Raw genomic sequence first — 27,696 nt, 5'->3', positions numbered from 1 at the left:
CTTAGTAGGAACAACAAGTATTTCGTCTTCGAAAATATAAAAAATATCGCCCTTGAAGGGAATCGATAGAGCGGATATTGTAGGTGTTGTATGGACATCGATCAGGCTAGATCTAGATTGCGATTTCTTTTAAATAGAATACCCAACTTGTAAATATCATCTAGTATTTGTATCCGACGTTGCTATGGATGAACGTCGAACGAATGGAAGTAAAGAAATGCTTATTATTCTGGATAGTTTGCCAGCCCAAAGTGATGCCCAAGACAAAAGCCCAGAGGCACTGGAAACACGATCGCCATGTTATGGTGAGTAATATTTACTTGAACAATATTAAAGCGTTACATCAGTAGAATCACAAATTGATAAATAAGGATAACGAATTATAGCACTTACGATAAACATCGCTCGCGAAGCTTTAGAAATGAAAGAATACGCTGGGTCTTGGCTTACAGAATAACATCAAAACATTGATCGAATGCTTGGTTGTCACATTTTTGTCACATCAATTAAAGACACATTAGAGAAAAAATATGACTTGCCATAAACATTTAATGATATATCACGAATGAAAGGATACGCTGGGTCTTGGCTTTTAGTAATGACATCAGGACATTGAAATGGTTGTCACATCAAACTAAGACAGCTTATTAAAGAAATATCCCTTGCTATTAACATCGTCCAAGCACAATTCCGAACATAAAGATATGCTGGGTCTTGTACTGTTGGTAATAACATCAACTTATCGAAATGTTTCATTTCAACATCAATTAAGTACAATTATCTTACGATTCAACTGATCAAATAAGACTTTCTCAAAACATCAGATATTAAAACTCGAAACAAACACACAAATGACATGCGTGTAGCCGTGAAAAGAGAGTCCTTTATGCTGTATGTTCAAGTTATTAACGGTTATGGGTCATTTAATATTATTGATTGACGTGTTCAATTACTTGTCATACAACCGTGCTCGCAGAATAATCTATTCATATAATGGCATTTGCGAAACTGCAACTTACGAAGGATTAGTAATTGCTAGATGTAATTGTGGTACACATAACTCAAAACATTCCCATCACTGAACCTCATCATGGAAAATGCGTTTGCAGTTTATCTTGACAGTTCAACTTCATTTACGAGCGAACATCTATTAATGTCATCCATGCATGACGGTGTTCTTATATTCGCAACAAAGACATGGCTTAGTTAATCAAGTGAAAAATACAATGAGAATGCTTTTATTGCATGTCAGATGCACGAATGACAGAGCTATACACTGTTATCTTGGCTGACATATGATTAATCCCACAGCCAAACGTTTATTAACATGATTTGTTTTCAAGGTCAAATTTTGTCTTAGGACTTGTCTACAATTTGTATGACAGAAATGCATCGGGAAGGCGCTGCCCGTTTATATTTGAAAGAATATAGCAAACACAACCTGTTTTTATCTATCACTATTTTTGTTTCTTGATATAATTATTTATCTAAGATATAGTCTAAAATATGATATTACTGAAAAAAAGCTAAATTACATCTAACACCAGGCGAAGAAAATGATCATAAAAAACTATCGCATATGTACTACAAATGCACCAATGCACTCATAAGAGAATATACCGGTATATATATATATATATATATATATATATATATATATATATATATATATATATATATATATATATATATATATATATATATATATATATATATATTCAAAAGTAGAAATATCCATGGAAACAAAAACATACATACATACATACATACATACATACATACATACATACATACATACATACATACACACATACATACATACATACATACATACATACATACATACATACATACATACATACATACACTTATTGAATAACATTGCATTGGATATGTTGCAGATTTTAAAATCGAGTTAGCCAAGTATTTTAAAGTCAGTCCGAGGAAAAGACATCTGTTTAACAGTCACGATTTCAATGTACCTGAGAGAAAATTGATAGATTTGATTGAAGTTGGTAATGTCAGGGATGTTGCACTGTTTTTAGAGGTAAGTTTCTAATATATATATATATATATATATATATATATATATATATATATATATATATATATATATATATATATATATATATATATATATATATATATATATATATATATATATATATATATACAAAAGACACCCTGCAGTATTATCCAACCCATTATAGACAACAATTTTTATATGTATTAAACCCCGCACAGGGATGGTGGCCCTTTTGAATTTCAAATATCGGTAAAAATTAAGTAATTTTTTTCTTATATCGAATTTTGCACGTGACACCTGATTTGTATTCTTGACTTAGTAAGTGAATGGTTGGGACTTTCATAGCGGGAAGATTTGGCAAAAGTGTATGTTTTCTCACTTTTAAGACGCATTAATCACAAAATTTACTGTCACATATTTTGTTGATGATTGGTTTAATTTCACGCTTTATTGCACTTGAATCACAAACACTTCGAAACGTACATAAAGACTGCCTATACTAATATTGCCGATTTAACAGTCGCTATTGCTTGCGAAATTTATTCTTCCCTATTTTCTCGAAACGTATCAGTAAATAATTGTACCTTTTTCAGTTTAATGTTCATGTGATGTAAACAATCAAATAGTCAATGTATTTCTGACAGAAAACTAGAACAACGGAACAAAGAGTAACATATGCAGGTGTTCGCAGAAGCAGATAATTTTGTATAGACAGATGGCTTCATTATTGTTTACTACTGTAAAACAAGTATTTTAGCTACAATGCCTTTTAACCAGTTTAGCTAGAGTCAGTGTCTCGCTAATTACTTAAAACGTATCAGTACATGGATACGGGTTACAGTGTCTTCTTAGCTAAATAACAAACCATGGCACATTCGATTTAAATTCAAATTCGTTAAACGAGCATGCAGCTAATTTAAAGTGCTTTACATAACGTTACGTCTCATAAACTGAATTTTTCTATCGAAGTGAAAGGGCTTACTCATCGCTCAGAGCCTTATGCATTGCTCGGAATGTATACAAACACACTTGGCAGTGTATTTAGCAAAATGCACCGAATGTTGTATAATTGTCTGAGTAAGTATTAAGGCTGTGTTATATAGCATAAATGTTTTCAAGTCAATAGCGGAAAACTTACCGATATAATCTTTATTTGGTAAATGTTTACTTGTCACAGCAACATCATGTAGATGTCAACCACAAGGTTTTAACGGAAGGAACTGAGGTTTTGCCATTACAAATAGCAGCAGAAAACAATGACTTCAAAATGGTTCATATTCTTCTCATCAATGGGGCAGAGAGACTGAAACACCCACCGTATCCGAAAGGTAAATGTAAAGTCACTTTCCGGTGTGTACTTACAATATGTCAAATTTAATACTGTAGATCGTATTTTCAGCTTATTCTTTTATTTGTTCTCGACAACTTTTATCCTCCCATTGAACAGAGGGAAAAAATTACATAAAGCAAACAATAAAATTCCCAGCTATAATTCAATTCAGTATTTAGTACTTTTACGCCTAATGACAATTTCTTATAGCAGTGGGCCTAATTGTTGTAATTGAAGGAAGTATTCACATACTCCCAGGATCAACAATTGGAGAAATACTTACTATCAAGTAAAATTCACATAGACAAAACATTTCGAAGAAATGGGTGGCAAGCCAGGATGTAGCGTCAGGTTTATCCAAAGAATAGAGCACATCCTGCTCATGATTCAACAGTCGTCAAGCTTTAAGATGGCGATGATCTCAGTCTAAAGGTAAATGTGAAGGGAGAATCATCCGATATCCAAGAGTCATGAGCTTTAAATCACTGTCATGGTCGAATGTTTTCCGTGCCCTAGATGTGTAAACATGAAAACGAATAATACGTACAATCAATAAAGAATTAAACGTGTCGTCAAAGTCACGAGTAAAATACATATTCCAGTTTTTCATTAAGGTAGTATGCACCTCGAACATGAAAGACTTAGACGTTGGCTCAAACTTTCCTTAAGGAATCTTTCAACCATTCTCTTTCAAAATCAAGAATAAAAATCGGGGGTCACCGTGCAAATTTTGGTACTAGAATAACAATTAACCCAACCGATATTTATAATTCAAAATGACCGCAATCCTTGTGTTAACTTTATGGAAAAAATACAATTTTCGAATTTCGAAAAACTAAGCCGATGAAAAGTTTTCTTACACAAGAGCTTTAAAATGAATCCCCAAAAGAGGTATATCAAAAACGCATTGAAAAAAGTTTGACTGAATATCTGTCCCCGATTCGCGATTTACCTTAAAACCGAATGTGCTACAGAATAATTTAAAAACCCAAACATTATCCTAAACAATGCAAACGTAACAACGTTCGACATAGAAGATTAAGAGGTAGATTTTCTTCCTTAATTCAAACATTCGATTTTAATCAGTGTAAACTTTAGTACGTAAATTTAACAGAAAATGATGTAACCATGGCTCGATTCCATGTAGATTACGCAGAGAAAAGAAAGACCAAGCTGGAGCGTGTCAGAAGATACACCGCCCTATCAAGTCCGGCCTACATGTGTTTCACGAGTGAAGACCCCATACAGGACGCCTTTCGTCTTTCTGCAAAGCTTCAGCGAATATCAAAAGGAAATGGCAATCAGAATATTTATAGTGTAAGGAGCAAACATCAGTTAAACATCTGACAGATGCACTTCTTTCCTGATTTGACCGTGTTGTTGCTGTTTCTCGATATCGACAAGTTTAACATTACAACAGCAATTTCCATGATTCCACATCATGTGTAACTAGTTTCATATTTAACCATGTTTTTGCATGTTTGATTGATTATTCGTTTGTATCTGTGTATTCTTTGTTCATTGATGATTGTCTATGTACTATAATGGGTAAAGAAGTCTAAAGGTGATAAAATTATTTCCATTTGAATACAATAATGCCCAACTAGCTGTATTTTAGCATTATTTTTATGATTTTCCTTTCGAACGAAACCAAGTTTGCGAGAATGTACTAATTTAGGTGCGTGTACACACGTATTATTAACTACCCGCGTGGATTGTATGTGCAATTTTGAAAAGATAAAGATTACACTGCGATTAAATGTGTGCCAACTCATTAAATTGCATTCCCATGCGAAAAGAGAAACTCGTGAATACTCTGCATGTCTGCACTGAAATCTTAACATACGTGCACAGAGTAATCCAATGTAATGCATAGGGGTGAATGTTTTCGACTGTGACATTGTGTTCTATTTCCTTTGTAATATTACCAATTTGTGAAATGGCGGAAAATCAAAACGACCCTTAAAATTTGAATTAACATGCCAAATGTTTCACAAAGGAATGGTTTCCTAATGCAACACAAGCCCCTATCCTTTCAGAGGGTATAATTCAGAGAAAACCAGGAGAGAATAGGAACATATTTTTGTGTAACAAAGTTCAAGAGTTACAGCTAGCGGGGCTACAATATCATGAACACAATGCGGCCCAATATAGATAAATTTACTTTGACCAAATAACGATTCTATATTGTTTGCTTTCATAGCAAGAGTATTTGAACATGGTCTTGCGTTTGGAGAACTTTACCATTGAAATGTTGGAACTTTGCGGCAATACAGATGCGTTGTTCGTTTTACTCAATGGGTCCAATAAATCAGAAGTTTCATATATGGACGATGATTGGTCCACACTGAGGGAAGCTATAGAGAAAGAACAAAAAAAGGTTGGTTATAGACACGGGAGGAGCTCTACATTTGGTGTTCGGTGACATGGTTCACTACAAATGCATGATTTGAAAATTTAAACGGAAATCTTGAGAGAGTGTATTTGACCGAGGTTGTTGTGACTCTAAATGCATATCTTAAGATGATACCATGGTTAAGTGCCTCGACACTGAAAGACTGAAACGTTTGCTCATATATATATATATATATATATATATATATATATATATATATATATATATATATATATATATATATATATATATAATTATTTTATATAATTATATAAATTATATATATATATATATATATATATATATATATATATATATATATATATATATATATAAGTTAACAAATTACTGTTCAAAATCAACAATAAAGGTAAAGACTCATCGTGCAAAAGTTGGTACTAGAGAAACAAATTACACAATATTTTCCGAATTTTGAATTTAAAAATGGCCGTCATCCCTTTCTTGACTCTACAAATTATTTTTTTTCTGTTCACAAAATTTGGCCGATGAAAATTGATTTGCTCCATAAACTTTAAAATGAGCTTGCAAAGGCGGTTTGACCGGAAATATATCGAAAACGTTCGCGGTGTTCGAATATTGTCTCCCAGCCGTAGTCTACATAATAATTTTAATTCCAGAAACCTTTCACCGACAAGAAATTCATCTTATTTCCTCTCCAAAACTTACATTCACGTCACACTTGTCTGCTTTTGATTTTCTTTCAGTTCATAGGCCATCCTCATACTCAAGACATACTTCAATCCGCCTGGTTAAACGGCCAACCTAGATGGTCACAATATCCAGGAATTCTGTGGAAGATATTCTACGCTGTGTTTATGTTGATTGTTTGTTTTGGGTTGCAACCACCCCTTGCCCTTTTGTACACTTGTTTTCCCTGTACACGACTGACTAACTTCATTGCTTCACCCAAAACAAGATTTGTTATGTTTTTGTTTTCTTACCTTTTATTCCTTGTATCTTACTTCATTCCGATTTTGCACCCAATGTTTGATTTACAATACTCAGTGACCTCTTTACTGTGCTGTGGCATGCTTATTCGTGAAATTCAGCAGGCTAATTATTATGGTTTAAAGCGTTACTTACAAGACATTTGGAACATAATCGATATTATTATTCTGCTTCTCTTCTTCGTTCACATCTCATTTTTAATTAAAGGGAATGAAGATGCTTTAAATTCACTCCACTTAAGGCTAATTTCGGAAGCGCTGCAATCATTTGCTGTGGTCTTCATGTTCTTACGTCTGATGCAGTATCTCTATCTCGTCGATGATCTTGGCGCCATGTTATTGATTTTCACTCGGATGGCCTGGGATGTGCTTACTTTTATTTGCTTGTTCATGATGGTCGTATCGTCAACAGCTATGGCCCTATATGTAAACTATCATAGTACATTAGCAACTAACGGCACGCCCAACAAGTTCAGTGAGTAAGTATGCAGTGAAAAATTAATAAGTAGAATTGTATTACACCTCAATATTTTATAAGACTCACATATTCAAATGCTATTCACCCACCTTCAGCATGTATGTATGTATGTATGTATGTATGTATGTATGTATGTATGTATGTATGTATGTATGTATGTATGTATGTATGTATGTATGTATGTATGTATGTATGTATGTACGTACGTACGTACGTACGTACGTACGTACGTATGTATGTATGTATGTATGTATGTATGTGTGTGTGTGTGTATGTATGTATGTATGTATGTATGTATGTATGTTATGTATGTATTTGTGTATATGTGTATGTATGTATGTATGTATGTATGTATGTATGTATGTATGTATGTATGTATGTATGTATGTATGTATGTATGTATGTATGTATGTATGTATGTGTGTGTGTGTGTGTGTGTATGTATGTATGTATGTATGTATGTATGTATGTATGTATGTATGTATGTATGTATGTATGTATGTATGTATGTGTGTATGTATGTATGTATGTATGTATGTATGTATGTATGTATGTATGTATGTATGTATGTATGTATGTATGTATGTATTTGACACAATAATTCAATCAGAGCAAGTCGTGTCACGGTATATACAAACTCCAGTCTTGTCTGGCTAACAGCCTTCGTTCCTTTTGACAAGTTTATTTTATTCACAGCTTAGGAAGCGGTATCATGATGCTGATATGGGCAATCTTTGGCAAGGACCACACCTCAGATTTATCAATCATGAAACAAGCCGATAGTATCACTGGTATTGGCAATATAACGAATGTCACACTCAACCACACTGCCAATCAAATATCTGGCGGTAAATATACCATCGGAAATGTGCTTTATGGAATGTTTTGTTTGCTGATACTACTGGTGTTGTTAAATCTCTGTATTGCTATGATGTCAGATACTTACACAAAACTCAAGGTGAATATCATGTATTTCACGCTATTAAATTTGTTTTGCCTGGCTACTTAATAACTTTTCATGTGTTCAAGTTGCATGTTTTTTCATCTTTTCTTCTTGACTAGAATCTCGCGCTGCATGAGGGATGATCGATAATTTTTCCGTTGGTCTGTTTGATACTTATCCGAAATTTCGAGTCCCGTTAATTTATAAAATGATATATTCAGTCAAAAGGAGACTTCGTGTGGCGGCTTTAGCCTTATTTTACATTTTTATGGACAACATTCGTGGATAAAAGCGACATTTTAAAAGTGACGTTTTAATTCACAGATATAGATAACACGATTGGAATTAATTTGGGATAATTGGATTTTCAGATTTTTCAGATTTCTCAAAAAACGTTACAATATTTCATACTCATATAAACAACTGTGTAATATAAGAAGAAAAGCAGATGAGATTACACTTGTAGATTAAATCGACATTACTTCACCATCCAAAATTACATCCAATCGTGTCAGATTAATTTCTGCCTCAAAATGAACAAAGAAACTGTAACTCACCTACGATAAACATGTAAACATGTGTTGTGGAACATGTGCATGCATTCTATTGATCTGTCCCCATGTAACACCTACAGGAGAACATCGACGTCGAATTAAGCTTTGTCCGCACAAAACTGTGGATGGATTTCATCAGAGGACCTACCTTGGCTCCTCCATGGAATATATTACCGACATTTGTCTGTCTTCGTAAGCTGGTCGGACGATTACCAAGACTCAATGCTGGCAATCACGTAAATCAGCAGGTAAGCTAGTTCATTTACAGGAATCCATTCATTGTCATAAGCCGTTTCATCTTGTTTTAAGGTTGAATATGCGCCGGTGATACAGATATTCGATCTCATATGGACTCTTAATATTTTGTCAATACTGGTGTATCGTTTGTTAGAGCTCATTTTGATGCTCCAAGAATGAAAAACAAAAATCACCGCCGTCTCAGCTTTTTCAAAATTGGGAAATTGATTTCCTCTATAGAACTAACACAGGAATAGCGGCTATTTTGATATAATATATCAGAAAATGTTAGGTAATTTATTTTATCCTATCTAATGCAGTTACCCTTAGGCTATTTCTTCTATATCTTGTATGTTTGAAGGTTCCAGTGAAAAACTGTAAGCAGAAATTTCAGTCTTTCACTTTTACTTACATAAAAATCAATATTTATGATAAAACAAAGGAAAGTAAGGGAAAGCTTGCACAGGGCTTGCCGGACCTTCTATGCACTGATGTGTTTCCAGATTACATCTTAGTAGTACATTGATGATGCAAATACTCCTATATGATTGTTCGAAACGTGACAATAACGGTTGGAACAGGCACGAGCATTCAACTGTTGATGCTTCATGCAAGAATTTCAATTTCAATTTCAGTGTACTGTGACTGGGTGTGCTTTTTTGTCATTTCAATAAATCTCTACATTTTCATGCCTTTCTAGGACTAGGGCCGTTGAACATGCTTCCCAAAGGCTAAGTAGGCTTTTGGATCAAGTTTTTGAAAAAACATGTAATACAAAATCATAATTGTTTTCTTATAGAGTAATGTGGCATCAATATCGCATGTTGTTAATATCGAAGAAACCATAACATATACTAAGGTAAGAATCATGATAAATCTCCAACATTATGTCATCATTGTTCAAATGACTTCACAGCATTATGTCATCATTTTTCGAATGACTTCACAGCATTATGTCATCATTGTTCAAATAACTTCACAGCATTATGTCATCATTGTTCAAATGACTTCACAGCATTATATCATCATTGTTCAAATGACTTCCCAGCATTATATCATCATTGTTAAAATGACTTCACAGCATTATGTCACCATTGTTCAAATAACTTCACAGCATTATATCATCATTGTTCAAATGACTTCCCAGCTTTATATCATCATTGTTAAAATGACTTCACAGCATTATATCACCATTGTTCAAATAACTTCACAGCATTATATCATCTATATCATCATTGTTCAAATGACTTCCCAGCGTTATGTCATCATTGTTCATATGACTTCACCGCATTATATCATCATTGTTCAAATAACTTCACAGCATTATGTCATCATTGTTCAAATGACTTCCCAGCATTATGTCATCATTGTTCAAATGACTTCCCAGCATTATGTCATCATTGTTCAAATAACTTCACAGCATTATATCACCATTGTTCAAATAACTTAATAGCATTATATCATCTATATCATTATTGTTCAAATGACTTCCCAGCATTATGTCATCATTGTTCAAATGACTTCCCAGCATTATGTCATCATTGTTCAAATGACTTCCCAGCATTACGTCATCATTGTTCAAATAACTTCACAGCATTATATCACCATTGTTCAAATAACTTAATAGCATTATATCATCTATATCATTATTGTTCAAATGACTTCCCAGCATTATGTTATCATTGTTCAAATGACTTCCCAGCATTATGTCATCATTGTTCAAATAACTTCACAGCATTATATCACCATTGTTCAAATAACTTCACAGCATTATGTCATCATTGTTTAAATGACTTCACAGCATTATGTCATTATTGTTCAAATGACTTCCCAGCATAATGTCATCATTGTTCAAATGACTTCACAGCATTATATCACCATTGTTCAAATAACTTCACAGCATTATATCATCATTGTTCAAATGACTTCCCAGCATTATGTCATCATTGTTCAAATGACTTCCCAGCATTATGTCATCATTGTTCAAATAACTTCACAGCATTATATCACCATTGTTCAAATGACTTCACGCACTACTGCTGTTATTACTAATATTTTCACTACTGTTGTTATTAATTATATTGCCATGCCATTGCCATTGGTTGAGCTGAACCACGTGACTGACCACAAATAAGCAGTAATGCTTTTGTTTATATGCCCGTGAATATGAATAATACGATTAGCAGCTCAAAGTATCGTAACTTTAAAGCTGAAATATAAATCATAACCAATCACAAAATAAAATGGAGCACTTGTTGGCCAAGTTCAGATACTTTTTTTTCTGAAAACATCTCCGGATTTGCCAAAATTTTACAGCGCGTGACTGTGACAGCATTATGTCATCATTTTTCGAATGACTTCACAGCATTACGTCATCATTGTTTAAATGACTTCACAGCATTATGTCATCATTGTTCAAATGACTTCACAGCATTATGTCAACATTGTTCAAATGACTTCACAGCATTATGTCATCATTGTTCAAATGACTTCACAGCATTATGTCACCATTGTTCAAATAACTTCACAGCATTATATCATTATATCATCACTGTTCAAATGACTTCCCAGCGTTATGTCATCATTGTTCATATGACTTCACCGCATTATATCATCATTGTTCAAATGACTTCACAGCATTATGTCATCATTGTTCAAATGACTTCCCAGCATTATGTCATCATTGTTCAAATAACTTCACAGCATTATATCATCATTGTTCAAATAACTTCACAGCATTACGTCATCATTGTTCAAATGACTTCACGCACTACTGCTGTTATTACTAATATTTTCACTACTGTTGTTATTAATTATATTGCCATGCCCCGGTCGTCGCATTTTGATTGGTTGAGCTGAACCACGTGACTGACCACAAATAAGCAGTAATGCTTTTGTTTATATGCCCGTGAATATGAATAATACGATTAGCAGCTCAAAGTATCGTAACTTTAAAGCTGAAATATAAATCATAACCAATCACAAAATAAAATGGAGCACTTGTTGGCCAAGTTCAGATACTTTTTTCTGAATTGCCAAATTTTTACAGCGCGCGTGACAGTGCGTCGCATATAGCACAGTTCTAGGGCCCAGTTATCGTTCGCTTAGGAAATTTTCGCAAATTTTCACGGTTTTCTTGGATTCATTGTTAATATAATGGAAATAACAGACTCTGCCCTGACCATAACATCTATTTATGGGCGCAGGCTCGAGGAAAGCCTGTTAACTTTTGGCTTTCCTCTCGCCCTTACCCATAAAAAGGTTAATGGTCAGCGCGTCGCCTGTTATTTCCATATTATTATTACCATGGTCATTATTAAATCATTGATTGACATTTATTATGAATTGCCCATCCGTATTACACAACGAAAAAGATTTCCCCTTTATCGAAAACCAAGGTCTTTTGTATACTTTTGTGGGAAAAACGGAAAATCTTGGACAAATTGTGATGATTTTTTGAATATTTTTTAGGAAAAATTGAATAGGGCCTACGGGAAAAAGGAAAATTCTGAATTGGAAATTTTTTTTTCGAATTTTATCCTGGAAATAGGAAAATGTAATGCTGTGTATTAAGTTGTTATGTTGCACTGTATTTGACTGTTTGCGTAGCCCTGCGCACCGTGGCTGTGTGGCTAGGTGGCTGTTACGTAGATCGTGGGGTGAACGCCTTGGCCAGTAACTCAACTGGCGAGAAAGCCTGGCGACTGGGGGCCAGTGTAATGCGATCCCCCCCCCCCAAAAAAAGGTAAAGTTAAATTTGTTTAACTGATTTTAAATGCAGGGCAGCTGGTTTCAATGTCAGAGATCATGGGTATGCAACAGATGTGATATGCTTTGGTCACGCTGCATTTTTGCATAATGGGAACAGAAGTTTCTTGTGGGGAGTTTTTACAAAATATTTTAGTGTGCTGCTGCTGGCCAGTGTGCAAACAGCCTGTTTTTTGCTCCAGGAGAAAGCGCCTGTATGCCCGAGGAGAGCTCCGCTATCAGCGGCCTCTGACCACTAACCAGCCGAATAGTGTGTATTACTACGTACGGTTCCTGTTTAGCCAACAGTACAGAGTGCACGAAAACCTGTTGTTAAGGGTGAGTCATACCTCGGACATTGGCAGTTTTGACTCTTTTTTCTCCCCTGTTTAACCAGCACCTTTTCTACGTGAAAAGCCATGAACACGCCAAAAAGTTCAGGGACTCCTTCAGCGTTATTTCTTACAACTCCGGCTGCGCCAATTTCAAATAGCGGACCAAATGATGATAGTCTTACGTGTATGGTTGACGCAGAGCTGCAACAATGGGCAACGAAGAATTATGTATCATCCTCTACTTTGACTCTACTGGCGAATTCTGGTTTTACGTGCTTACCAGCAGTAAAACTTATACAAGAAAGCGACATTGCTCAAATGAAGGTTGAACTCTGGCCCAACGCCGTCTTCTACAGGCAGCAATAGCAAATCTTCAGCTCGACACATGCGGATTTCGACTACAACAAAGCAAAACACTCTCACCGGTGATAATAACATAAACTTCGTCTCAGCGCCTCCTACCAACCCAAAGCCTACGGCATCGCTACCAGATATAGACTTCGTCCAACAACTCATGGCATCGATGGACCAAGTGTTCCAGGGAAAACTGAACCAACGCCACTTCACCAGTTATTGAATAAACAAGTCAACGGACTTCCCAATCAAAATTCTTCGAACCTTTCGTCTCGAGTTCAACAAGGGCAGACCTAGAACCATTAGTATATATACAAACTCAGAATAATAGTAACGGTGAGAAATACCTGACATTGTAGATTTTATTGCCGAAAACCATTAATTATTATGTTAGAAAAAAGGAGATTATTAGTACCGGTGAGAACGGGGAGTTAATTTAAGAATCGGCATCAAGAAAACCTCGCATTGAAAATGTAACTCCCACACAGTAGACTTGTGCTAATGCACGTATCAAGTACGAGTTAATATTTCAAAGTTCTCTGGATTGGAATTCTCTGCTTAATCAACTGTCTTATACGGATAAAATTTCTCAACTTTCAGACATGTATACATGGGTGTCAGTAGTTTTGTATGACCAGCAATACAGGCAACTTCAGGCCATTCATAATTTTGCGTGGGGCAGTGACATTCCTCATCTTACTACTATTGCTCTCCGTGAAAAATCACATGGTCAGCAACCATTTAAGTCTACTAGTCAATTTCATACAAAACCATCAAATAGGCCACCAGCGCCGATTGACAACAACTCTGGCCGGCCCATTTGTATCGGGTTTAACAAGGGCGACTGTAAATGGGGAACAAGATGTACTTATGCGCACGTCTGCATGGAAAACAATTGTCGTAAGCCTCACCCAAAGTTTGAGCATTCAAAAAACTTAGGCAGTCAGAACCATGTTTAAATACACCCCCCTTTTTCAATCCTTACTCGTCGGGTTTAAATTATCATATCTGGGCCACTGAACTTCAAAATGATTGTGATAAAGATTTCCTCTTGGCAGGCATCAAAGAGGGTTTTAATATAACTAACAAGGGTACTAATTATCGCCCAGCTCATATGAAAAATTATAAGTCGGCCACTGTCCACTCTAGAGCCAAAGTTGAAAAACAGATTTTAGCTGAAATTGCTGAAGGTCATTATGTTATCACAGAGAATAAGCCAACTATTGTTAGTGCCCTTGGCGCTATCCCAAAGCCTGATTCTAGTGAAGTTCGTTTAATTCATGACTGTAGCCAACCTGAGGGAAGTGCCGTTAATGATTATGCCACTCATGAGCATTTTACATATCAGACTATTGACGATGCAACAAAGCTCATTTCCAAGGGTAGTTACCTCGCCAAGGTTGACCTTAAATCAGCGTATAGGTCAGTCAAAATACACCCCTCTAATTATCAAGCGACAGGGCTTGAATGGACTTTTTCTGGCCAAAATCAGCCTACTTGGTTTTTCGATACTCGCCTGCCTTTTGGAGCAACTAAAGCCCCAGGAATTTTTCACCGACTAACACAGTCTGTTCGCCGTATTATGGCACGCAAGGGTTACAATGCAATTGTTGTGTATTTGGACGATTTTCTAATCGTTGCAGATGATTATCAGTCTTGTCTTGCCGCCCTAAACACTCTTCTTCAGCTGCTTCGCAATCTTGGCTTCAGCATTGCTTGGAATAAGGTGGTGGGTCCCACCCAAAAATTGACCTTTTTGGGGATCGAAATCAATACTGTGGAGCTAACTCTTCAATTGCCGCTGCCTAAGCTTAATGAGTTGCGCCAGCTACTGCTTACTTTTGTTGGCAAAAAACGTGCTACTCGCCGCCAGCTTGAGTCCCTTGCAGGGAAGCTATCATGGGCCTGCCGCGTTATCAGAGGGGGTAGAAGTTTCCTCCGTAGAATATTAGATAACCTCAATTTGCTGCGTCGAGCTACTCATAAATTGCTGCTTTCTTCTGATTTTATGCTTGATATAAAATGGTGGCTAGATTATCTTGCACATTTCAATGGTACTCACAAATTTGTCGACCCCCGTCCAATTACGGATGTACATGTAGATGCATCATCGCAAGCATCAGGAATTTTCCATAGGAATGACTGGCAATACACGTTATGGGAAAGGGATTGGCCAGCAGTCACCCCGTTGCATATTAACCATAAGGAGGTTTTATCAGTTGTTTTAGCGGCAAGGCGCTGGGGTCCAAAGTGGAAAAATTCAACTGTTCACATTTACACAGATAGTCAGGTTGCCATGGCAAACATAAACAAAGGGACATCTCGTAATAGAATAGTTATGTCTGCCTTGCGTGAGCTTTTCTGGATTTCAGTCTGTCATAACTTTCACATCAAGGCTATCTATATTCCGGGAAAGGATAATCACATTCCAGATGCTATTTCTCGCTTGCATCAACCAGGTCAATTTCAGCGTTTACATGCTATGCTTTCGTCACAAACTACACATGCTAGTTTTCTTAATTCTTTCTGGTTTCATATGTCTCATGCTGCCTTTTCCTTGCTTATCACTCAGATCCCAAACTTCAGGAACTGGAGAGAGAACTCGACTTCGAAATCGCTTTCTATAGGAGTAATGCCTTTTCCACATCGACAAAATCAACATACAAAGTACACCGTAAAGCCTATTTACAATTCTGCAATCAGTACGGGTACAACCCGGTACCCATTGAACCCGGGGTAGTATGTCGGTATGCAGTTTATTTGGCTAGGCGATTGTCGACTTCATCAGTACGTCAGTATCTTAATATTATCCGCCTCCTTCATCTTGAGGGGGGATTTTCAAACCCCCTAGTAGATAATTTCTCTCTTAGTTCCTTGTTGAAAGGTGTCGCTAGAGTTAAAGGCACTGCAGTTAATCGCAAGCTTCCCATCACCCCAGAGCTTCTGCTTGGTTTACATTCACAACTAGACCTGTCTAAGCCCGTCGATATTGTTTTCTGGGCGGTTTGTCTGGTCCTATTTTTTTGCCTATTGCGGAGGTCAAATGTCCTTCCCTTATCTGTCAAAGATTTTGATTCCTCTCGTCATTTAACACGTCGGGATTTCCTGAAGTTTCCATGGGGTTTAGCGATTATTATCAGATGGTCAAAGACCATCCAGTGTCAGGACCGGGAGTTACTACTTCCGCTCCCCTATCTCAGAGGCCATCCCCTGTGTCCCGTGACTGCTACTTTTGCGGCTTTTGTCTCCTGTCCCTCTTCTTGTGACGGTCCTGCCTTTGTGCTCCCGTCCTTTCCTTCACCTCGCCCTCTTCTCGCGGGGGCTTTCAGCAAGCGACTGGCGTCTCTTTTGCAACCTTTGGTTCCTAATTTTAAGTTTTATTCCACTCATAGTTTTCGTCGAGGCGGGGCATCATGGGCCCTGCAATGTGGCATTCCTTCGGAATTAATTAAGTTACTGGGAGATTGGAAAAGCGATTCCTTTAGAAAATATCTGCACCCCTCCCTTCCCTTACGGCTAAGTTCAATTCAGCATTTTGCAACTCGTCTACCCTCCGTTTGATCCTACTTCTTACGATCAAGTGTCTTGGGGTTTGGGGGATTTTAGTTAGTCATTTATTGTATAGTTTTAGTGTGTAGGTTAGAAGGGTTCCAGCGTTCTCCCTGAATCAAGCTGTTTATTTTGCATATTCATTACGCATTTGCATTACAATGGGAGAACTTGGTCCCTCACTGTGTGTTGTAACTTTTAGGTTTTTGTAGTTTAAGTTTTCTTGAATAAAATTATCCCCTATTGTACCAAGACACTTGAGTATACGCCGCCTGTGTTCGTTGACCGCTCGTTTTTTGGGCGGCACCTGTATTAAGGTAAAGTTAAATTTGTTTAACTGATTTTAAATGCAGGGCAGCTGGTTTCAATGTCAGAGATCATGGGTATGCAACAGATGTGATATGCTTTGGTCACGCTGCATTTTTGCATAATGGGAACAGAAGTTTCTTGTGGGGAGTTTTTACAAAATATTTTAGTGTGCTGCTGCTGGCCAGTGTGCAAACAGCCTGTTTCCTCACCCACCCACCCTTTTGCTGGTTTTTCAAAGTGTGGTTCTGGCTTTGCAATTTTTAACTTTGCAGGATTTAATCTTTCTTAACTTTTGTATTTCTTTTAGTTTGCCGTGATTTAATAGTTTTTTAAGTTGTGTTTTCAGGGATAGATTTTAGTTAGTCATTTATTGTATAGTTTTAGTGTGTAGGTTAGAAGGGTTCCAGCGTTCTCCTGAATCAAGCTGTTTATTTTGCATATTCATTACGCATTTGCATTACAATGGGAGAACTTGGTCCCTCACTGTGTGTTGTAACTTTTAGGTTTTTGTAGTTTAAGTTTTCTTGAATAAAATTATCCCCTATTGTACCAAGACACTTGAGTATACGCCGCCTGTGTTCGTTGACCGCTCGTTTTTTGGGCGGCACCTGTATTTAACAAAACAAAAAAACAAAACAAAACAAAACACACACCAAAAAACCTCAAATTTTCCGGCGATTCCTTAAAAGTCTTGACGATACCATTTATTCTAGATTCTGCCCTTCTGCATGAAAAATATACCCAGGTCCTGTGCCTGAGGGGGGCCTGAGGTACTAGTACGCCAGTCCTCTGAAATAGTACAGGGACCAATCACGTATGCCGTTTTGGCAGAGTCAGTCGACTAATGAACCCACAAACCTCTGCTAGCCTCGTCCCAAGCTGAAAGTATCGTGTTAACTTTGCGCCAGTGTTTACCTCTCGCACGTCTGTAAAGTGCTTACACACAGGGCATTTCAGAGTAAAATTCGATATAATGTCACCAAAGTAATAACTTTTCTGGAATTCAAATGCACTCATTTCATCTGTTAATTTGAAGGATTGCTCTGCATTTGCCTACCGTACAAGCCTGGGGATGCCGGGCGCGCGGTCAGGTTGAACATTCAAAATACTAAACACTTGAGCCAGGAAGCGTTCACAGGCAAGCCGAATACCGGTTTAGCGTTCTGATTGCGCTAATAAACCAAGCGGTTCTTCTGCTATCTGCAATGACCGATTCATTAAGTTTCCAGACAAGGCTGTGGTAAGTGTTTTTGCATATCTTTAGCAGACATAAGCTATGTATCTCCCGAGCGACTCCCCTTGGTTCAACCACGGTCCGTAGAGAGACCGTAGTTCAACCCAGCTGCAGTACAGTAGCTCGAGGTTTTGCCTGGATATTTGGGTCGGGTGGCCGGTTTTGCCGTCCAACCCAAATACCCAGGCAAAACCTCGAGCTACTGTACTGCAGCTAGGTTCAACCTAGCCCTACGAGTATGGCGAGAGTGTCCGGCTTTGGCTACGGAGGCGGCGTAGCCAAAGCCGGACACTCTCGCCATACTAGTAGGGCCCGGGCTAGGTTCAAAGTTTCTTAGCAATTTTCGACCGTACGAGTATCGCCGGATATGGCAAAATTTCTAATTTTGTAATTTCATTCTTCTCTTCTTCCAGATATTTTCTATGATGGGTTAAATTGTTTAATCTAGGCGGTTCAATTATTTCGCTGATTATTTGAAAATGGAGGGCGGAAGCTACCATGGTTTTATATGTAAAGTTCAATGGGATATCAATCGAATTACGTGTACTTGAGAGGGACAGCAAGTGTACATCACAGCGGATATGTTAACTTTGTACACTGCCCTTTTAAACCCATTTTGAGTCTTCTTATAAACAATTTCAAAAAAGAAGAAACTGGAGTATGCAAACGACCTGAGATAAAATATAAACTTATTAATTGAATGGCCGTGAAGAATTCAACTTTGATTTATGACAACCTTATTTCAAACTGTGCAATATTTGGTATTTTTGTATAGCATTAACATTTGCTTCTGTCTCCATAGGTTGATAAACAACTACCATGTTGTACCAGGTGAAGAAACAACTCTGAAGGACATCACACAGCACATAGAATGGGCAACCCAACATTCTAACCTTAAATGTGTCAGACAAGAGAACAGAGTTGGCAGTTTTATACGAGAAATATGGGCTGATCAAATAAGTGTCAAAAGGCGTTTCATTCCTTACACTAAACAACGGACAAGGATATACACCAACCTTAGTAAGATCAACAAGGACAGTTCATCACCAGATATGCATTGCATGACTTGGGATCAAGTAAAAGCTTATAGTCCATCTGGTTGGAGTGTAGCATCAGTAAATGAGGACTGTGTGGCTTGGATCAAAATGTCAACAAACGAAGATACTGTGAATTCATGTAGAATTCTGACAGAAGTCCACATACGTAGGAATGGAGATAAGTTATCTGTAGTTGTAAAGTATGGGAGTCATTCAGTTAATTTGGATGACATTGGATTCAAAGCATCAGAATTCTCAACTGAAGGGATTACTTCTCAAAATATAAATGCGCTTCTAACAATGGTTTGGAACGCTGAGCTGTGTCCTGGGATTGAGTGGCACGAGGAGCCGCGTATGAAATTCATCAAAACAGAACTGTGGAAGACATCAGAGAAGGAAGTATTAAGGTTACGAAGCAGTGACTGTGAGTTGTTCTGCAAAAACTTTTCAACATACTGCACAAAATGCCATTATTTAAAGAGGCGACTTCATGCAAAGCGTGCATTACATGATATTGACTCGAACAACACCAAAAGGAATATGGAATCAATGGATAGGGAAGAGCTAATGGACAAAATCAAAGAAGAAAAGAGATTAAGGAGAAATGCGGAAGCAAGAGAAAAGTACCTGAGGAAGAAACTAGATAATGAGATGACAGAATTTGGTTCTGAAGATCTCGAAGATTCCAAACAGATGCTCTGACAGTTAATTGATGAAAAGCAGCTATGGAGTGACATGAAGATCTTGTTGCAACGGCAGAAACAGTGTTTGAAACAAAAGAGTGTGAATGTTGGTGGCATCCCTGGTGAGTTGTGATACATGTACCTTTCTTTTACACCTTGAGTACCTGTATGGCAGGCATTTCTCACGCTATGATAAATTCCTATTGAGATGGTCACGTAATGTGCGATATGAAATATTATATCACCTGACATGCCATGGCGTGGGCGACCATAAAGTCACGTCCCTTGTGAGAGTGTAGTAAGTAGAGGTACCGCTGTGGTTGAATATGTTGCATGAGCTGTTCAGTCAATCATTTCAGTCTTTTTTTCTCTTTTCAATATGCTGAATTTACTACACTCACTCACACACACACACACACACATACATATACACACACACATATATATATATATATATATATATATATATATATATATATAAATATATATTGAATATACATATATTGAATATATATGTGTATACATTTATTTCTTTGCATGTTTATTCAACATTCTATATTTTATATTTTGTTTATTTCTTGTTTGTATGTTTGTCTGTATGTTTGTTTATTTATTTATTTGCATGCTTCTTTGTTTGTTTCCCTGTGATAACACCACAGGCACACGTGAGTAATTGAAAACTTTTACAAATTATGGCGTCTGTGAATGCGAAGTGCCTGATCAAGGGTTGTGACTATATCGCTACACACCAGCATACCGGGGGTGAATGCCAAAGTGGAGAAACTCACACGCCCCACGATAGCACTGGCCGGAATGAACAAGACCTGGTTGTACTTCAACCCGCTGGAACGAGTACAAGACAGGTACTAAACTTGTTGGATCCGACATACTCACACAGTGCTGTGAGGAGGACCCAAGGAAAGACTTCACCAGCGCGGCAGGTGAGAGCTTATTGGGCAGTGATGAGGGTGCTTGCCGTCCGAGCAGAGAACACCATGGTAACCAGGGTGGCACAATCCAACATACGGTTGTACACTGGCAAGACGAAGTAAAAGCAGGCCTCGATCAAGCTGTTTGTCTTGGTGTACTGGAGGAAGTACCCATCGGTACATCAGTGACATATGTCACTGTATGATGATCTGCGCAAAAAAATGACAGCAAGCCTAGACGCTCCATCGACTTCCAGGCCTTGAACAAACACACCTGCGAGACTCACCACACAAATCTCTGTTTCACCTGGCAAGACAAGTTCTTATACACCAGGTTTGACAAAAAAGACTTTTCTGCAGAATGTAACAGAAGGCTGACCTCCTGTCCACTTCCACTTCAAAATGACATAGTCATTACTGCTTGTGATGTACGGCGCCAGCTGAAAGGTACGAAACCGCGCAAAGCCCCAGGCCCAGACGGTGTTACTGGTCGGGTGCTGAGGGCGTGCGCTGATGATCTTGGTCCTGTGTTTCAAAATTTATTTCAGCGTTCCATTGACACTGGCACTATCCCTAAAATTTGGAAAACGTCGACAATCGTACCCGTTCCCAAAATTTCATCACCTTCTGAATTAAATCACTATAGACCAGTAGCCCTCACATCTCTCATTATGAAATGTCTTGAAAGGTTGATCCTGTCAAATCTCCTCCCCCACGTTCAATCAAAACTGGACCCAAATCAGTTTGCATATCAACGTAAAAGAGGTACAGATGACGCAGTCGCTTGCCTTCTCCATAGATTGTTAGAACATCTAGATAAAGCTGGTAACTATGCCAAGATTCTATTCATTGATTTCAGTTCTGCTTTTAACACTATTCAGCGACATATTATGATAGATAAATTAATGAAGTTCAATGTTCCATCTTCAATTATTCATTGGTTTATAATTTCCTAACTGACAGACCACAGTGTGTAAGGGTTGGACAGTCCAAATCCACGATGATTTCTACAAACACTGGTGCCCCACAAGGATGTGTTTTAAGTCCGTTCTTGTTTATTTTGTATACAAATGATTGCCAAAGTAGTTCTCCAACTAGCCCATTTTTCAAATTTTCAGATGATGCAGCTGTACTTGCTCTCCTTAGTGACTTAAACTCGAAAATTGATTACATAAATTCTGTTAAATATTTTTCTGATTGGTGTAGCTCGAATTTCCTAGAGCTAAATGTATCAAAGACGAAAGAGCTTACAATCGACTTTCGTCAGGTTCCTGACCAAAATGACCCGATTTGTATTGATGGAGAACCTGTTGAACAAGTGACCTTTTTCAAGTACCTTGGCGTAATTCTCGACAGTAAACTTTCATTTAGTCATCATACAACAGCCCTTCAAAAGAAATGTCAGCAGAGGTTGCACGTGCTTAGGAGGCTGCGTTCCTTTGATGTGGATTCACATCTGTTACTCTTACTATATCGGAGTATTATTGAACCACTTCTGACTTATTGCAATATCTGCTACTTTTCGTTGCTCTCTACCGTAAATCGCAATAAGTTGTTAAAAATCTCGCAAACTGCTGCTAAGATAATTGGTAGACCAACTCCGTCCCTTTCAGTGCTCACGGATAGTGCAATACTGCGCAAAGCACGATCAATCACTGCTGACGTAAACCATCCTTTGTATTCCTCTTTTGAATTATTACCTTCAGGAAGGAGATTTCGCTGCTTGAAGTGTAACAAATTAAGGTACAGAAAGAGCTTTGTCCCAACAGCCATTAAGAGACTCAATCTCTGAAGTGTATTTTTTTTTTCCGTGTGTTTTCTGACTTAGTTTGTGTTTTGTTTTGTTTTGGTTTTTTATGTCTGTCAGGTCGTTATTTTTATCCTCTGAGCTGTAAGGTGATTATCCTTTTTAGGACAATAAAGTATAATAATAATAACGGGACACGCACGATAGTCTTTTATGCGTGGAACGGTTATCACAGCATCCCACTACATAAGGACGACTGTCACAAAATAACTTTCATAACTCTCTGGCGACATTACCGACACTTATCTGCCCCACAAGGGTATCATATGGCTTCGGGAGAGGGTTTGACTCACGGTAGTATGAGAAGTTAGTCAGGGATACTGGTGACAAGGTCAAGTGCATGGACGATGCGCTACTATGGTCAGACACAATTGAAGAGAGTGTACTTCCAAGCGGTCCATTGGTTAGATATATGCGACCAAAACAGCATCACCCTCAACCCAGAGAAGCTCGTCTTGAATGCACCCGCGGGGGACTTCGCGGGCTTCACGACCATGTGGCCGCTACTCAGAAGCAATCCACAATTTCAGAAGCGAATGGCTGACACCTAGGGAGAGCACTCTACCAGTATATGATTTCCGCATATTGCCGTTGGGAAATCTGTCCGCATGCAGAACCAGACAGACACCACAAGTGGGACAGGGGACGGCAGTATTGTTGAGGTACACCGACACAACCAATATATGGTCAAAATTGATGGCTCAGGACGAATCACACTTCGGAACAGAAGATTCCTGCGCAAATTCAGCCTAGTTCGTTTCACATTTATATTTCTATAAAGTGATTGAACAAATGGAACTCTGTTCGTATTTACAAGATGGCTGACCTCGCAAATTGACAGAGGGTATGACATCTTGCCATCCTAGCGAGATTCAAGGTGGCTGACCTTTCGAATACTAAAGTCATCTATTAAATTGGATATTGAAATAGTTGATAACCACACATATTAAAATGGGCAGTCAGAATGGAATTGAATTTGACTAAAATACATTCACAAGACAGATTTCTAAGTACTTGTGACATACGTACATCAACATGAATGAGAAGAAACATACGTTATGCTGTATCTTTATAATATTTTAATTGCCATTAAAAAAAAAGTGTTTTACAGTTTGAAAAATATTATGCATAGTCAGTCTGTTCCTTCATACACAGGTGATGAAAATCAAATAACATACGTATAAAAAACAGATATTTCTACTGCAATGTAATTTGAATATGTAATCTCTGTAAACCAGTGTGTTGTACTGTGATATGTTAAAGTTTTTACCACGTGAAAATATAATCTCTGCACAAACAACTGTAAAGCATTAATTAATTATTCACTGGGATTTAATTTGACTGTTTTCACTGAAACATAAAGTCTGCTAAATCAAATCAATTGATAAACAACAATAGAATGTGTTGTTGTACGGGCAACAACTTGAACTTCATTGCCAGTAAAATATCTCAAATATAAAAATAGTAAAGTTAAATCCCTGTCAAAATTAATGATTTTTACAGTATAACATAAATGAGGTTCTTTCACTGGAAAACATACATACATACATACATACATACATACAAACATACCGGTACATACATACAAACATACCGGTACATACATACATACATACGTACAGGTACATACATACGTACATACATACATACATATGTACGTACGTACATACATACGTACATACATACGTACATACATACATACATACATATATGCATACATACATACATACATACATACATACATACATACGTACATACCAGTACATACATACATACATGTACATATATACATACATACATACATGCACACATGTACCGGTACATATGTATACATACATACATACATACATACATACATACATACATACATACATACATACATACATGTACATATATACATACATATATCCATACATACATACAAAGGTAGGTAGGTGTTATAGAGTTGAATTATTGAAATGAGCATGCACTGAAATGATTGTCATCTCCCAATGCAGTTTACATAAATCATCTTCCAGGTGTTTATTTATGAACGTAATGGGAAGACAGATTTTCCAGAATAAGTATTACATTTCTAATGTATGATAATATTGATATGAAATATTGGCATGGTAGCTAAACTGACGGTGGCATTGTACATTTCATTATCAGTAAATATGTCATTTACTTTGTGTTTTAATTTAGTTGATCCAGACATTGAAGATGGAATATATCAGTAAACATGTGAATGACAAATAACATGAATTCCAGATTGGGTCACTACATACGCTGAAGTGGTACCTGCTGAGAATAAACATCATGGCTTCAAACTACATGTATACTTACTGCAGCCTTACCAATCCATTGGTTGCGATGATGATGATGATGACAACTACTCAACGGTGATGAGAGTCCTGCAAAAATACAGTTTCTTACACTACTATACACATTCTTTGTTTACAAGTAGTAGTGCCAAATATACAGGTTTTTAGCCTTACTTTAGCCATATGCTGACACGATTTAATGCATTCCAAGTGGAAATGACTGTTGCATGTGGTGAAATACAACATATAGCTATATGCTAATCTTTGTTGACAATAACGTGAATCTTGCTAAATCAGATGGTTTTCTATTGTCATCCGTCTACAGTCTACCTCCTTCAAATGTACCACATATATTTGGTCATTTGATTCTTTGCGATACCCTTAAAAGATTGATAAATTTTGCATTTTTACATATTGGGACAACCTTGTAGTTTTATAAGCCTCTCCTTTTCTTCTCAGAAACATGTCATTCTGTACGTGTCAATTTCATTCAGATGTCACCAGGAAGTCTTTATTCAGATAATGTAAAAATGATGGCATAGCAGAGTTGTATTTATGGGAGCAATAGCCATTTTTTGTCATTCAATTGTGTTATGTCTCATCTATGGTAAGTTTTAAGTTTAGTGCAAGTATGTAGGTAGCTAGGAATGACCTCATTGACGGTTGTCCAAATTTTACAGTTATGTTTCCACTTTTGTTAATTTTTTTCTCCTGTTATTTTTAAATGCTTTTTTCGATAAGGCCCCCTTCTGGTAATGTTTATAGTTTCTAAAATAACTTGCTTGCATCCAGCTCGACAACTTATTGAGGAATATTGCTCATTAGCATATTTAAGCGAATAACTCACTGGCATATTGTAGCAAATAGGTTATTAGCATTTCGTAAGAAAAACAAGCTTCGTCATATCTTCGTTTGTCAGTTCTGTCGTTGGACAAATCCAATTGTATGCCACGTCAATATCATTCTAAATGTGTTTCAAATTGACCTCTACAGTATCGTCTCAAATTTGATACGGTATTGGAAGATAAAAAATGATTCTCCTAAATATTACATAGAGTCACTTCCTTTCATGCGTGTCGATGATAATTGTAGCAATTGCATGTATTGATAGGAGTATTGAGAAATGTTACAATGGATTTTCATTAGACATAATTGCCAGTGTGTATAGTGAATTAAACTATATGTTCATTTTACAGGAAATATCTCAACCTCACACATAACTTTGAGCACCAAAGTCAGTTTTTGCAACATTTATAAAATATAATCAAATCAAATTTTCTTTTCAGATATCTGTCAAAATTTTGAAAAATCTTTTAGCCAGTGAAATTTGACATCCATTTGGTCCAAAATTATCAAAAAAACTTACAGAAAAATTCATCAAAAGTGGTCACATGTTGCACTAAAATTTCGATGGGAAAAATTACAGCTGCCGCACTCATGTTCACGAAGTCAATATGGAAGTGTATCAAATTTAATGTGGTAGGAAAGGTCACCTTGTAGTCACAATTGACAAAATGCTAAAAATGTGCAGTTTCATACCTAAATGTCATGTTTCGTATTCCCAGTTTATCCAATAAACATTGATAATAATCCTAAATTTTGTTATTTTCAAATCAGCTTTTCTGTTAATACTTCATTCTCTTGCATAGTGGGTGTATAAACCAACATGGCTGTAGGCAGCTTTTTATAAAAGAGTTTACTTTTTTATTATTCACTCATAAAATTTTGTGATGTATCTTGACGTAACATACCATATCCTCTGTCAGTATTTGTTTGAGTAGAATAAAGATTGAGTGATTATTTGCACAAATCATGAACCCCTGAGGCAGTCAATTTAGGTCATGTATAGCTGTTGTAAAATTATCTTCCCATCTTACTGTACATGTAATCCATACCATTCAGTTCCCTAATTAAATGTCATCTCACCCATTTGTCATAGAGGAGCAATGTGTAAAATATGTATGCCTGTTGAATTTTACCATTCTTGTGAGTTTTTCTACTCTATATCTTTCTATAGCAGTGCAGGTTTCAGGTATACTCACTATTCATGAGAAGTTGGTTCAATGGAGTTGCTATGTGGATGCTATTTCTGAAAATCTTGCTTTTTCTTTAAAAAATGTGTATTTTCTTCATGTACAAAATTGCAATTGAAACTGAAATTTGGGGAGTCACAGTATCCAAGTTAATATTGAACATTAAACTTTTAAGAGGTCAATTGACAGTTGAGACAGTTACAGGGGCCCATTCCAGTCTGCTGAAAACAATTTTGCTAACTTTCTGGGTACCCAGCTATGCTTCCTCTTTCTTTCTCTGTACCTGTACAATTATTCATGATTGGTTCGTTTCTATAGAAACTGCAATCATGCATGGCAGTGCTAATTCATCTTAATGAAACAGCATGACAACTTTGTGGCCATATCCATGGAATATCTGTTCCATGTTGGTATCAGTGGCGGTTTGTAAGCAGCATTCGTAAAG

General features: G+C 36.9%; 1 protein-coding gene across 3 annotated transcripts; it reads left to right on the top strand.

Moving 5' to 3' along the window:
- Nucleotides 1-27,696, top strand: LOC139124153 (short transient receptor potential channel 3-like). Of its 3 annotated transcripts, XM_070690298.1 has the most exons (9): nucleotides 1-305; nucleotides 1,902-2,047; nucleotides 3,204-3,354; nucleotides 4,504-5,736; nucleotides 6,477-7,198; nucleotides 7,894-8,155; nucleotides 8,775-8,942; nucleotides 9,731-9,790; nucleotides 25,100-27,696. In XM_070690298.1, exons 4-9 carry the CDS (start codon nucleotides 5,575-5,577, stop codon nucleotides 25,151-25,153), a joined length of 1,428 nt encoding a protein of 475 aa, XP_070546399.1. In that variant the 5' UTR covers nucleotides 1-305; nucleotides 1,902-2,047; nucleotides 3,204-3,354; nucleotides 4,504-5,574; the 3' UTR covers nucleotides 25,154-27,696. The 3 variants fall into 3 exon arrangements, 2 of the variants coding, with proteins under 2 accessions (XP_070546399.1, XP_070546398.1); XM_070690297.1 differs by lacking the exons at nucleotides 1-305; nucleotides 1,902-2,047; nucleotides 3,204-3,354; nucleotides 4,504-5,736 and having other exon boundaries at nucleotides 6,927-7,198; nucleotides 25,100-27,695; XR_011549871.1 differs by lacking the exons at nucleotides 1-305; nucleotides 1,902-2,047; nucleotides 3,204-3,354; ... (3 more) ...; nucleotides 8,775-8,942; nucleotides 9,731-9,790 and adding exons at nucleotides 18,059-18,465; nucleotides 19,262-20,301 and having other exon boundaries at nucleotides 25,100-27,687.

The sequence above is a fragment of the Ptychodera flava genome (assembly GCF_041260155.1).
Source record: "Ptychodera flava strain L36383 chromosome 23 unlocalized genomic scaffold, AS_Pfla_20210202 Scaffold_23__1_contigs__length_28996876_pilon, whole genome shotgun sequence".
NCBI lineage: Eukaryota > Metazoa > Hemichordata > Enteropneusta > Ptychoderidae > Ptychodera > Ptychodera flava.
This window is presented reverse-complemented; position numbering and strand designations above follow the sequence as displayed.